Here is a 13,567-nt window from a genome sequence, read left to right on the forward strand (position 1 = left end):
TTTGGGATTGTTCTAAGGAATAATTTCTATTCATCTCTTTATCTATTTACCTATGTAAACTTGTGTATCTCACTGCTCCGTAGATTATAGACTGCTTTTTTGTCTTCTGCGATACCCACTGGCCAGGCATGTGCAGTTCACACTGCCCATATGCAAAAAACATACCTTTTAACTCTCCTTTCCTCCATGACTCTCCTCAGTCCTGCTCCCAAAGCTCTTGTTTCCCAGGTTTGGGGATATTTGTGTTCTGCATGACGGATGGATCAGACCAGATCTTCCCCTGACTCCATCCACTGCTGTGCTCACATGCTGAATCTTACAAGTTTGTTGCTTTGGGGGCATAGAATTTCACACAGGCTCTGTGCTTTGTAGGTTTGACCTGTGCTTTGACTATATACACAGGCTTTTGCTCACTGGTGGGAGCAGTTTAGTAATGATATAATTACCACTTTAAAAGGAAGATGTCCATAGGATAGACCAGTAGACAGAGCTTCCACTAGGTAACTGAGTTTGTTCTCTGCTCCAGCACAGGTCTATGTTAGATATTTCTGAGACCACACTGACATACTGCCAGAAGGTCAAGTATTATTTGAACTCTGCTGCACTTGGTTCGAGTGTCCTTGTGTGGATTTGGTGTCCGTTTTCAGACAAGGAATTTTTGCTGCTGCTTTCAGGTTCTCTTTTCCAGTTGATTTTTGTTTCCATCATTCCTTTATAATCCTTAACTGTAGTTGATCCCAGTCTTTTAGAGTATATATCAGAGCTTCGAGAGATGGAAAAAATACTGGCGGTAAAAGAATATTGATTCTTCATCTTGATTGAACTCTTTGCCAAGCTACAAATACTTCTTAGGTCACTGGTTTTAAGATGTTGCACTTTAATCCCATCACACCCCATATGTCTGATTACAAAAAAGATTATTTGTCCCTGGGCATTAACTAAGTTGACCTCAGCCAGTATTGACATAGCATTGTGGAACAAAATAACGTAGTGGGTTTCTCAGTTTTCTGAGTACTCACTAACATTATGAGTTATAAGTAATTTCTTTTGTGTTTTGGATTTTGGCTGCTATATATTCCAAAGGTAGACTACACGTGAGACAGAAATGTAATACTTTGGGGAAGGTAAAAATTTATGTATATCTACCTTTCTAAATTGGGTGCCTATGTATAAAGCAATTGCAGTTTTTAAGCTATTGACTTGAATTTTGATTGGATACAATTGTGTCCAACCTTTCTCAACATACCTTTTTCCCCTTTTCTTGTTGAGGAACTATTTTATAAAAGAAATTCAACCAAGCAGTGGGGCTGGGGCAGGAATTAGCCAGTCAGGTGAGGCAGAGAAAGGCCTTGGTATAAATTACAGATTGTTATCTTAAAACCCTTTCCCATTTTCTTTAAAATCTTTAGTTTCTCCTTTACAGGAGCCAGGATGGAAGACCCTCTCTTTTTTTTTTTTTTTTTTTGGTCTTTTTGAGACAGAGTCTCCTTGTAGCCCCAGCTGTCCTGGAATTCACTATGTAGACCAGACTGGCCTTGAACTCACAGAGATCTGACTGCCTCTGCCTCCCGAGTGCTGGGACAAAAGGTGTGCACCACCACACCCAGCAAGGAGGACCCTCTCTTAAATCACAGAGCTGCCAGAGGCTTTAGGGCAATCTGAGGTTGTCTCCATGCTTTCACAGTGCATTCCAGCTGGAGGAGTTTTTGCTATTTGGCATTTAAAAATGCAGAATCAATATATGGCCTTAGAAGTTTAGTAGAATGGTTGTCACCTTTGCTGTTGGGAAATTTTCCATCATAAGTAATTTTGTCAGTCTAACAAATTTTGCTGTTTTCTTGAATCTTATCACCAATTTGAGGTTGCCTAGGAAACCTTTTGGATTTTCAACCTTTTGAAAAGAAAATATTTATTTCTAACACATAATTATTTTTTTTCCTGCCCTATTGCTTAGGTTGTGTCCTTTTTTTTTTTTTTTTTTTTTTTTTTTTTGCAGCTGGCCTGGATTCACTATGGAGACCAGGCTGGCCTCAAACTTAAGAGATCCTCCTGCCTCTGCCTACTGAGTGCTGGAACTAAAGGATGCGCCACCACGCCCAGCCGGTTGTGTCCAATTTTATGTTTTTATGATACACAAGTCATTGTTGTAGTGTTCTCACAACATTAGAGCAGATGCGGAAGGTGAGGACTGTCACAAAGCTGTTAGCCTTGGAGAGCCCCCAGAATTTGCTTCAAAACCCTTGAACTACTTACTCATTTTTGTGTGTTTTGATTTTTATTATAACAGCATGGAGGCAAAGGGTTTATGTTTCATGTCTATTTAAGTGGAGTTATACTATAATTAACAGTTACTGAGTAGAATTCCCCTTTACCCCTTCAAAGAGGTAACGTGTAATTGGTCATCATCTTTGTGAAAGTCCTTCTCATTAGTATTGAGGTCACAATGCAGTACAGCATTGGACCCTGCATGAGCTAGTAAGCTGTGTCGTAGTGACAGACCAAACTCTAGATTCTAGCCATGTGTTGCGTAAAGGTTCAGGAACATGTGATCACAGCAGGGACTGCAAGAGAACGTGTGCAGATTGTTAAAATTCCTTACACTCTAAGAAGCATGGTGTGTCTTTTCTGAGAGGCAGCTCATTTCCTCATTTGTAAAATGAGAATAAATGGTGCCCCTTCAAACGATTAGTGTGCAGAACGGATGAAATACTTGAACCTTCTTGGAGTTAACCTTCCCACTGGTTTTAGAGCTCCTGAACTGAGTAGATTCGGTGAACTGTTGTGCACTGCAGATCACCATTTCTTTCCGCCTGTGGCTGTTCTCTTGGCGTGGACTTTCAGTTACTTCAGAGCTCTGAAAAAAAACTGGTATCAGGTCCCAACCCTGAAGCTTATCCCCCTGGGCAACTTCTGACTAGATAGATCATGGGGGACTTGGGAATATTTATTCTGAAAGCTCTACCAGTGTCTCTGATGGAAAACCAGGGGTAAGATATTGGCACGAGGTACCCTTCTTATGTCAATCACAGTTATAGCTATTAAATGACTTTGTGCACATTTGACAGTGCCTCACTACTCCTGTTCCCATAGTTTATGGACAGTTAGGGGAAGTTAAGGAAAAGATTTCAAAAACATCTGTGAGATGCTATGCTGAGTGCATTCCATGTGCATCTCACCCAGTCCTACCAATATTCTGTATCATATGGGGCCTTTCCCTGTTTCTCTGATGAGGAAACTGAGATTTGGAAAGGTTAAGTAATGCATCTGAAACCACTCAGCTAGTGAGTGTTGGAAACTGATTTGAACCCATATTTTCCAACTCTGAAATTAATTCTTGGTACTTCTTTCTGATCCTCTTTTTAATAACTTTTAGTTATCACACTGCCTGGCTCTTTAGTGCTCAGTGCATTTGATGGGCGTTTACTTCAGTCCTTGCTTACCTTAGCCCTGATTAACCATGCCAACAATAGCCTATTCTTTTTCTTTAGGTAAGTTAGAAAGAACAGTGACCCTGATTTCTGAATTCCAGATTTGTCATTTGTGACTATGGGACCTTAGTCAAATTATTTAACATCTCCAAACTTCAGTTCCTCACTTATTATGATGAGGGTCATATCTGGCAGGTTAGTTTGAGAATTAATAAAATGAGCTATATCAAGGCAACTCATACTATGCACAGCACATAGCTGGTTCAGTGACTTCCCTTCCCTTTTGTATGAGAAGTTGCTAACTAACTCAAAATGGTCATCATCCTTTCTCTTTCTCTATATCGTTACAGATGCTTTTGGCTTTTGCATAAATGTGTTTTGAAGTTTGATTTGCCTTAGAACCAAACTGATGCTTTCCTGAGTGATTATGACTCAGTTTTGACCACACAAATTATTACCAAGGGGGTTGGAAGAAACCTTTGCTTAGATTTAATGTGGTGTTGAGAATGAGAGGTAAAAGATTCAAACAGAGCTGCATGATCTAATCTTAGCTCTTTAAAAATGTAGAGTTCAGAATGTCATCTAAATTATCCTTTTATCTTTATTTATCCAAGAGTGCATCATACAGAGCAGAACCAGAACCTTGCTAATGGTCACACAGGGAATCTTTCTTTTGTACTGCTAATTCTCAGTTATGCCACTATTTCTTAGAAATAGATTAAATTATTTGCCACAGTTTATTGAAGTCCTCTGCTGCTCTGTGGGTACCTTTACTAAGTAGGACTCCCTGCAGTAACAGGTCCTTTACCTGGGGACCCATTCACTGAGACCTTGTGAACATGATTGCTGCCTAAAAGCTCTGATTACTGCCTGATGAACTTCTTTTTTTTTTTTCTCCCCAGGTCAGTAAAATTGTGTCAAATGTTCCCCAGTTGGAGTTTCTAAACCTGAGTTCCAATCCTCTGAATTTGTCGGTTTTAGAAAGAACATGCGCTGGGTCCTTCTCTGGGGTTCGCAAACTTGTCCTCAACAACAGCAAAGCTTCATGGGAAACAGTCCACACGATACTGCAGGAGTTACCAGAGTAAGCCCAGTGAGCATGGTGGAGAGGGAGCTTGTTGCCATCTGTGTCCGTACATAGAATTACTGCTGATCTCCCATCTCAGTAACTCTAGAACTTCAGGTTGAATGGAGAAAGAGGTTAGAAAAAAAAATGGAGTCGTTGGAGTGAGGGTGTGAGGGTCCCAGGGGCATAGCTCCAAGTTGTGGGACTCAGCACCCTTCCCTAGAAAATGGCCCTGAGAAGCATTTACCGCTTCCTCATCAGCTCAGCCTTTCTCCATTTTAATCTTCTGATTACTTGATTTAAGAATTTTGCTTTAGCCCTTTTCTTTGGAAGAAAAAGAATGATAGTATCTCCAAAGTCTATTACCATGGAGATGGTTGAGAGCCTTTCCGGTCTAATGCAGAAGTGGCCCTGGCATGCTTATCTATCATTTAAGAAATAAAGTGTACTTTTGCTTAACGATTTAGGATTTTTTTAGGTTCTGTTTGTATCCATGTTTCTGCACACACCTGAAGAGCAAATAGTTTAAAGAAACACATAAGGCTGTAGTTTCTTGACTGACTAAATATGGAAATCATCCAAATGCTTCAGCATCTCACTACACACTATTTACTACATTTAACTTCTCACTCTTGAGCTTGATTGCCTTACCGCATATGGCTTCCAACAGGACATTGACTTAACTGTTTGTTTGAGACAGGGTCTCGTGAAGTGTATGGGCTGGCCTCAAACTCACTCTGTAGCTGAGGCTAACCTTGAACTCCTAGTCTTCTGACTCTGCTTCCCAAATGCAGGTATTTTAGATATGCACCACCAGATCTGTCAGTTGAATTAACTTTTAAAGCTCCTTAACCTCTTTGAACTCAGTTTCCTTGTCTATGAAGTAGACATAATTACATTAGTAGTCTTAGGGATTTAGTAGATTTTGTTGTTGTTGTTGGTGGTGGTGGTGGGTTTTTTTTTGTTTTGTTTTGTTTTGTTTTGTTTTTTGGGGGGTTTTTTTGGTCTTTTTGAGACAAGGTCTCTGTGTAGCAGCAGCTGGCCTGGATTTACTAATGGACACCAGGCTGGTCTAGAATTCACAGAGATCCACCTGCCTCTGCCTCCTGAAAAGGCGTGGGCCACTGTTGTTGTTTTTAATAAACATTGTGTTGTTTCTGGGCTGTCTTACATCGCCTCTCAGTTTAAGTCTGCTCCTCCTTGAAGGCAATGCATCCTTGTCTTGTTACTGTACCTACAGCTTCAGGTTTGTTTCTACATGAAATGCTTTGAATCAGTACTTCCTGATTTAACATTTAATTATTTAAGCACAAGATTAATTTAGTAGTAGCTTGCATCATTTTCTGTGTTTCACATTAGATTTTTATCTTCCCAGCTATACAATATTTTGAGCTTCAGGAAAACTCTTTGTGTTTTGTCTGTAATACATACGAGAGTCTCATGTATAGTTGATTATTTATTTATTTATTTATTTATTTATTTATTTATTTAGGCAGGGTATCACTGTATAGTCCAGGCTAGCTTGTGCCCTCCCTGCTTCAACCTCCTAGGATTACAGGCTCATGCCTCATTTATTTATTGAATGCATGAAAATCTTGTGTAAATCTGTCTAAACTGCTTTAAACAATTGTTTCTTTTTCTCTGCAGTTTGGAGGAGCTCTTCCTGTGCCTTAATGACTATGAAACAGTGTCTTGTCCTTCTGTTTGCTGTCATTCTCTTAAGCTCCTACATATAACAGACAATAACCTCCAAGACTGGACTGAAATCCGAAAGCTGGGAGTTATGTTTCCTTCGCTGGATACCTTGGTCCTGGCCAACAATCATTTGAATGCTATCGAGGAGCCTGCGGACTCGCTGGCTAGGTTGTTCCCCAATCTGCGTTCCATCAGCCTCCACAAGTCAGGTGAGGCACGGGCTTGCTCTCATTCTGTGTCAGTCTGATCCAAGTTCATGGGTGAAAGGCAGTAAACATGTAGTTCAGTCACAGCCATGCCTTTTTATAGGGTGAATTTTCAACATGACATGCAGGTGCCTATTGATTGACTACATTGTCAGCATTTGTTTTCATAAATGCTGTAATAAATACTAAGCATAGAATTATATTAGTAATTTCTGTTTTGTACATTAAAGAAGTCATGCTATGAAAGAGTGAAATGAAATTGATGAATTAGTTATTAAAAGAATAAAGGGAAGAAAAAGAATTATAAACTAGATCATTTTGTTTGCATGTAGAGTGAGGAATCCCAATCTGTAGCCTTTACAAATGCTGATGTTTCTAGTATCTATACATAATTGATTGTCATCTTATTTCCACTGGACCCTGTGTATTATAGGAATGAATATGTCTTAACAAATTATATTTCTTTTAGAGCAGTTTTAGGTTCACAGCAAACTTCAGTATAGGCGGTTCCCATGTGTCCTCTGTTCCCTTGAGTGTGCAGGCGCCTCTGCTGTCTAATCCCATCCCCAGCCTGTGACACTTTGGTCGGTGAACTAGTGCTGACATGCCATTGTGAGTCAGAGTCCTTAGTTTCCTTTGGCACCTACACTTTTTGTCATCTAGTCCATGAGTTTTGCCAAATGGGCAGTAACAGTATCCACCATGTAGCAGTACACTAAATAGTCCAGTGGTCTAGTGACGCCCTGCAGTCTACCTATTTATTGCCCTAACTGACGACTGCTATGCTTTTATTGTCTCTACAGTTTTGTTTATTTTCCAGAATGTCTTTTGTTTGGAATCATGTAGTATGGAGCCTTTTTAGATTGGTTTCTTTCACTTTGTAATAAACATTTAAGTCCTTCGTGTCTTTTTGTGGCTTGATAGCTCATTTCTTTTTCACCCTGAATAATAACTGTGCCACAGTTTATCCATCACCTTTTGGTTACTTGAAGGTTTGTGCAGTTGTGAATAAAGCTTCTATAAATACCTGTGTGTAGATTTCTAAGTGGACATAAATTTTCAGTTTCTTTAGGTAAATACCAAGGGCATGATGGCTGAATAATATGGTAAGAATATTTGTAAGAAACCACCAAACTCTTTTGGAAAGTAGCTGCACTGTTTTCCATTTTCACCAACAATGAGTGAGATGTTCTGTTCACATGCTTGTCAGCATTCAGTGCTGTCAGCCGTGTGTACTTTGCCTTGTAGTAGGTAGCCGTGATCATCTCCTTGTTTTAGTTTGAAGTTCCTTAATGGCAAGTCAGTGATGTATACTTTGACTTCAAATAGGTGCGTTGTGGTAACCTGATTGTTGTTTTAGTTTTAAGTTCCCTAATGACAAATGGGAATCGGCATCTTTGCACACGCTTACTTCCCATGTGTTTTTCTTCTTCGAAAAGTGTCTGTTCAAGCATTTTGTCCATTTTACTTGGATTGTAGTTGGGCTGTAGTTATGTTGTTGAGTTGTTAGTTGGGTTGTAGTTCTTTTTTCAGTACTGAAGATTAAGCCTAGGGCCTGTGATGTTAAACAGTCACTCTACCAATAAGCTATATCCCTAAGCGTCTTTTTACTTTCTATTTTGAGTCAGGTCTCAGTAAATTGTGACTCCTGCTTCAGTCTCCTGAGTAGCTGCAGTAATCGGCCTGTGCCACCAGGCCCAGCTTATAGCCGAATTTTAAGAGTTCTTTGCATGTTTCAGTCAGTAGGCCTTTATTAAGTGTATCTTTTATAGGAAACTTCCTTTCAATCTGACTTTTACTCTCATTGGCATAGTTTTTCATCCTGTTTCTTAAAATACCTACATAATTAACTGTACCTCAAAACTAGAAAAGATAACAGTTTTAATTCACTGTAGAGGTTAAGAGTAGGAAATACATTTTAAAAGCAGTGTTTTGCACAAGGAAGCAGTTTATTTCACAGTTTGATACCCCATGACCTAAGTCTGTTGCATCTAGGTGGTGGTGCCCACTGAAGGGGAGAGGGTGGTTGTGGCTTGTACTTGTGTTCCAAGTCCTCATGAGCTGCTCCTCTGACTTTACCCCTGCTGAGTGTCGATAGAAATGTGAAGGGGTTATGCTGTTCTCTGAAATGGATTTCCCACGTTGTAAAATTGACCAGCTTAACCGTTTAGGAGTTTTTTTTCCCACTTGGAAGTCAAATGTTGACTTGGATGAAACATTTGCCCACAGACAGGGAGTTTCATTTGAGGACTAAGCATCTTAACTTGGTGCATCTTCTCCATCTCTAAAGGTTTAGGATTACTGTTTTGCTAGTTTAACAGTGACCTTGGACCTGTTCGTCCTGTCACCAACATGAGGGTGGTGTGACAGTGACACGATCGTGTCTTCTCTTGCCTTTTAAAACATGGTGGGAAAAAAGTTTGCTATGCTGCCATCACCTCTGACTGATAGCTACGGTCCACAAATCTATGTTTGAGTAAAGTGAGTTGGTCAAATCGCTTTTTAAAGAATGTATTCATGCAATCATGGAGTAGACCTTACTTATTGAAACCATGATGTCCCCGATTATAAGCCACTGTGGTGGAAGGGGAGATGAGAAGATGTTGGGGAACCTGGCTCTCCCTTTTCTCCTTACCACTGAACTCACAGAACTGAGATTGACTATGGAAAAGTGAGCTTTACTTGTTTTGGGGAGTTTTGTAGGGGCCTTTATTTTGCTTTTCTTCTGTTCTTTTTTGAGACAGTGTCTCCCTGTATTCCTGTCTAGTCTAGTGTGGTCTAGAACTGTATCCTTGTCTGGTCTGGAACTTGCCATATAGACCAGACTGACTTTGCTCTCACAGAGATCTACCTGCCTTTGCCTCCTGAGTGCTGAGACTAAAGGTGTGCACTACCACTCCTGGCTTGTTTTAGTTTTTGTTTTTTAAAAAATATTTATTTTTTTATGTGTATGAGTGTATTGCCTTCATGTAAGTGTACCCGTGTCATGCATGCAGTGCCTACAGAGGTCGGAAGAGGGCATCAGATCCCCTGGAACTGAAGTTACGGACAGTTGTTAGCCACCCTGTGGGTGCTGGGAATCAAACCTGGGTCCTCTGCAAGAGCAGCCAATACTCTTAACCTCTGAGTCATCTCTGCAGCCTCTGTTTTTCGTTTTGTTTTGTTTTGTTTTGTTTTTTTGAGTCAGGTCTCACTATCTTGCCTAAGCTGGCCTTGAACTCGAAATCCTCCTGCTTTAGCTTCCTAAGCAGATGAGATGATAGGTGTGCCCACTGTGCCTCTTTTCTGGGGAGGCAACGTTACTTTACTTTCTTCAGGTTAGGTACTAGCAGCTGTCCAGCTGTCCGTCTCCTTCATTGTCACCTTAGCATTTCAGGAATTGCTGGCTGGGGCTTGGCTGTGTTTATCATCTCTGGGTTTACTTAAATACTATCTTTCTCCAATCAGGTTTGCAGTCCTGGGAAGACATTGATAAATTGAATTCATTCCCTAAACTTGAAGAAGTGAGATTGTTAGGAATTCCTCTTCTGCAGCCATATACCACCGAGGAGCGAAGGAAGCTGGTAGTGGCCAGGTCTGTTCTCTGGATTTCTGCTGCTTACTCTCATGGCTGTATTGTATCATTAAAGAGACATTGTACTGTGTGGGGGCAGTGTGCTGTGAATTTACCCATTGGCTGCTCCTGCAGCACTCAGCTCTGGATAAAGGAAATGTAATACAGTGACCAGGGTGTAAAATGTAGCTGTCCTGCCAAGACCACTGGAAGAAATTCCCCATGAGTGTTCCATTTTTTATTTATTTACTTATTTTTTTTTGGATACAGGGTCTCCCTATAGCCACAGCTGGCCTGGAACTCGCTATGTAGACCTGGCCTCCGTCTCACAGACATCCCCCCTGCCTCTGCCTCTGGGGTGCTGGGATTAAAAGTGTGCCTCACCATTCCTGACTTTTTTCTTTTTTCTTTTCCTTTGCCTTTTAATACTTAGAATATTTGTGAAAGTCCTGGTTTGGGGTGAAGTATGAGTCTGTGTAAGGGGTGTCAGCTGGTACAGGTACCCTTGTTTCCTCTCCTTACAAAGTGGTCCTGTAAATGCAGATACCTGGAAACTGGACCATTTTCGCAGCATCAGTGTTTCTTCTTGAATCTCCATTCACTTAGACGTGACCACTGTTACAGTCTTCTGTGTTCTTGATGCCTTTCATGTTGCAGACGCTGTCCCTCACACGACTGCGGCTCCCAGGAGTGTGGATTTTTATAAGAAACTTTAGCAGAAATAAGATTTAGGCTAAAATGAAAAAGGGCCTGGAGCTTTGCTTTGTTCTCTGTCTGCTCTCTGCACGGAGCTTTTGAAAGACAAGCAGAAGGCTTTATGGTTCCTAAAGAAGAGTGCTTCTTTAAACATGGTATTGATCTTTCTGACCAGCTAATGCCTGGCAGATCCATACTTCCTTGCCGTTGTTCACAGACACGTTATTTCTCACCAAAGACAGACAGGGCAGCTTATTGCTCTTTTACCAGGATGTGTGAGTCTTACAGTAGGCTTTAGGCTTTATTTTCTTCACCAAATTCTTTTACAAGTATAAAGCAATTCATGAATTATATAACTGTATTATACTAACTACTCTTTGAACTTGTGCTGTTTAATATGGTAGCCACTAGCCAAGTGTAGCTGTGAACATTTGAAATATGCCTTGTCTAATTTGAAATGTAAAACAGACACTGGATTTCCAAAAATTTGTATGAGTAAGAGTACAAAAGAGCTCATTACTTACTGTTTGACGTTGATTACACATGGGAATGATTTTATTCTGGTTATATTGGATTAAATAAAAAATACTGTTAAAATGTTACCTGTTTGGCTTTTTAAAATGGGGCTGGAGAGAAGGTTCATCAGTTTAAGAGTGTTTGCTGTACTTGCAGAGGACCTAAGTTCAGCTCCCAGGACGCATGTCAGGTGGCTCACACCCACCTTTCACTCCAGCTGTAGGGGATCCAATGCCCTCTTCTAGTCTTTGCAGGCAACCACACATGTGAGCACATAGACTCGCATATACACAGAACAATTTTTTTTAAATGGGGCTACTAGGCAATTTAGACCACATAATTTTTTTATTCTGTCTACCTAGATTGGATAGTGTGACCTAGAACTGTATTCTGCAATGTGAGGTTAAAAAAAAAGACCAATGTCACATCCAAAAATAAAACATGATTTATTTTTTCCTGTTGTACAACTTCATTTTGTGTTAATGTTCGCATATGAGCAAACTATACCAAAAGTACCCTTTCAGAAGAGACGGCTGGGCCCCACATCACTTATTGTACTTCTAAAGCTAAGAATTTTTAGCATCTTAAAATGTCTTTGGTTTGACTTAACTTGCAGATTGCCATCTGTTTCTAAACTCAATGGCAGTGTTGTTACCGATGGTGAACGAGAAGACTCTGAGAGGTTTTTTATTCGTTACTATGTGGATGTTCCACAGGAAGACGTGCCATTCAGGTAAAGAGATCTCTCGGCAGCACAGCAAAGCACTGTTTAGTGTCAGGCAATTTAAGGACTATTTCTCTAAGGACAAAGTCTACATTTGGTATTAGAGCCTTTGTAGAGGACATTGGCAGTAGGTTTAAAAAGAAAAGGGAAAAACACAAAAGCAAGCCTTTCTCGTCCCATTTTCTGCAGTATATTTCTTCTAGTCTCGTGTGGGTGATTGGATAAGTGTTGGCTGATACCCGAAGGTCCCGCTCCACGCTTCACACCCTCAATTCCCTTTTTGGCCCTCTTCTCTCGGGACAAATTTTCACCTACCATTCAAACTAGTTCCTTCATCTCCCTTGTCTTGCTTTTGGATACTGTAGCTTCTGCAGCTTGCCAGCTTAGCAGATGAGGAAGGGCCTGGGAAAAAGACTCTTCAAGGAATAACTCAGGGTGGTTGAGTAAGAAGAGACATGCTGGGACTAAGACATACCTGTCAGTTCACAACAGCTTAGTAGACAGTGTGGAGAGCTACGTATAATACTCTATAGATAAACGAAGGGCAGCAGGTGTAGATTGCCAAATACACAAGGAAAAGATGTCTCTGAAAGCAGGTTTCCAGGAGTAGACAAGTAAAATGGGTTCTCAAAAAAGTTATCTACGTTCCTTATTTAAGAAAAAGCTAGGCTGGGGAGATGGCTTTATAGGTAAAAATGCTTGCCATTCAGGCCTGAGGACCCAAGTTCGGATCTCCAGAATGTACACATAAAGGCTGGATGTGTATGTAGTGCCAGGGTCTGTAATTCTAGCACCCCTATGGGGAGGTGGGAGGCGGAGACAGGAGAATGGGCCTGGAGTACACAGTGGAAAAGCAAGATTGATTGATTTAATTTACTTGTTTATTTAGGTGTGGGTATGTGTATATACCTGTGTGTGTGCATATACATGTGGGTACATGTATGCGGGTGCATGTGCATGTAAAGGTCATAGGTTGACATCTTCCTCAGTTCTTCTCTACCTTATTTTATGAGACAGGGTCTCCCACTGAACCTGGGACTCAGTGACTTGACTAGCTGGCCAGCAAGCCCAGAACCCTTGTATCTCCAGCCTCCCCAGGGCTGCGATTATAGTTGAGTGCAGCCCGTGGCTTTTTACATTGGTGTTGGAGATTGAACTCAGGTCCTCACATTTGTGTGGCAAGCAGTTTACTGACTGATCTCTCCAGCCCTCCACATGGACTATTTTAATGACCATTCTGACCTTTCTCCCTCTTTATTTGTGCCTACTTCCCCACTCACTGGTGCTTAAATGTCACTGTTTGGCTGATTCTGTCCTTGAAATAGAAGTGGGCAACCTGATTTCAGTCTTGTACCTACATCCCTGGCCTGTGAAGAAATATGGAAGCTCCTCTTCTGTTTTCAAGGCCTTGGAGCAGAAAATATCTTCTAAGGGGCAAGGTGGATGATGTGATCCTTCCCTTATTCTTGTGTCCTTGAAGGTTTTTAATTCTTCCACATGATCTTAGAAAATATATGACATCTCAGCTTCCTGTAGTATAAACCATGCTCACATCCAGTGTCCGGTCACCCAGCTACAGCTGCTTCTGACTGCTGAAGGTAACGTTTAGATTCAGATTTTCTGGCAAGTTCCTATACCAACAAAATCAGCTAAAACTAAAACTGCTTTTCCTTCCTTGAACTA

The 13,567-nt window shown here is 40.8% G+C and overlaps 1 protein-coding gene across 2 annotated transcripts in view; it reads left to right on the forward strand.

Moving 5' to 3' along the window:
- The window catches only part of Tbcel (tubulin folding cofactor E like), a 68,718-nt gene that overhangs the window by 26,511 nt on the left and 28,640 nt on the right, over positions 1-13,567 (forward strand). For both annotated transcript variants that reach the window (XM_008826015.3, XM_029560118.1), the window contains exons 4-7: positions 4,331-4,512; positions 6,142-6,398; positions 9,843-9,969; positions 11,777-11,893. In XM_008826015.3, coding sequence (XP_008824237.1) covers positions 4,331-4,512; positions 6,142-6,398; positions 9,843-9,969; positions 11,777-11,893 — 683 coding nt within the window. The remainder of the gene's footprint in view (positions 1-4,330; positions 4,513-6,141; positions 6,399-9,842; positions 9,970-11,776; positions 11,894-13,567) is intronic.

This window comes from Nannospalax galili, unplaced genomic scaffold, assembly GCF_000622305.1.
Source record: "Nannospalax galili isolate Female #2095 unplaced genomic scaffold, S.galili_v1.0 scaffold229, whole genome shotgun sequence".
Classification (NCBI taxonomy): Eukaryota; Metazoa; Chordata; class Mammalia; order Rodentia; family Spalacidae; genus Nannospalax; species Nannospalax galili.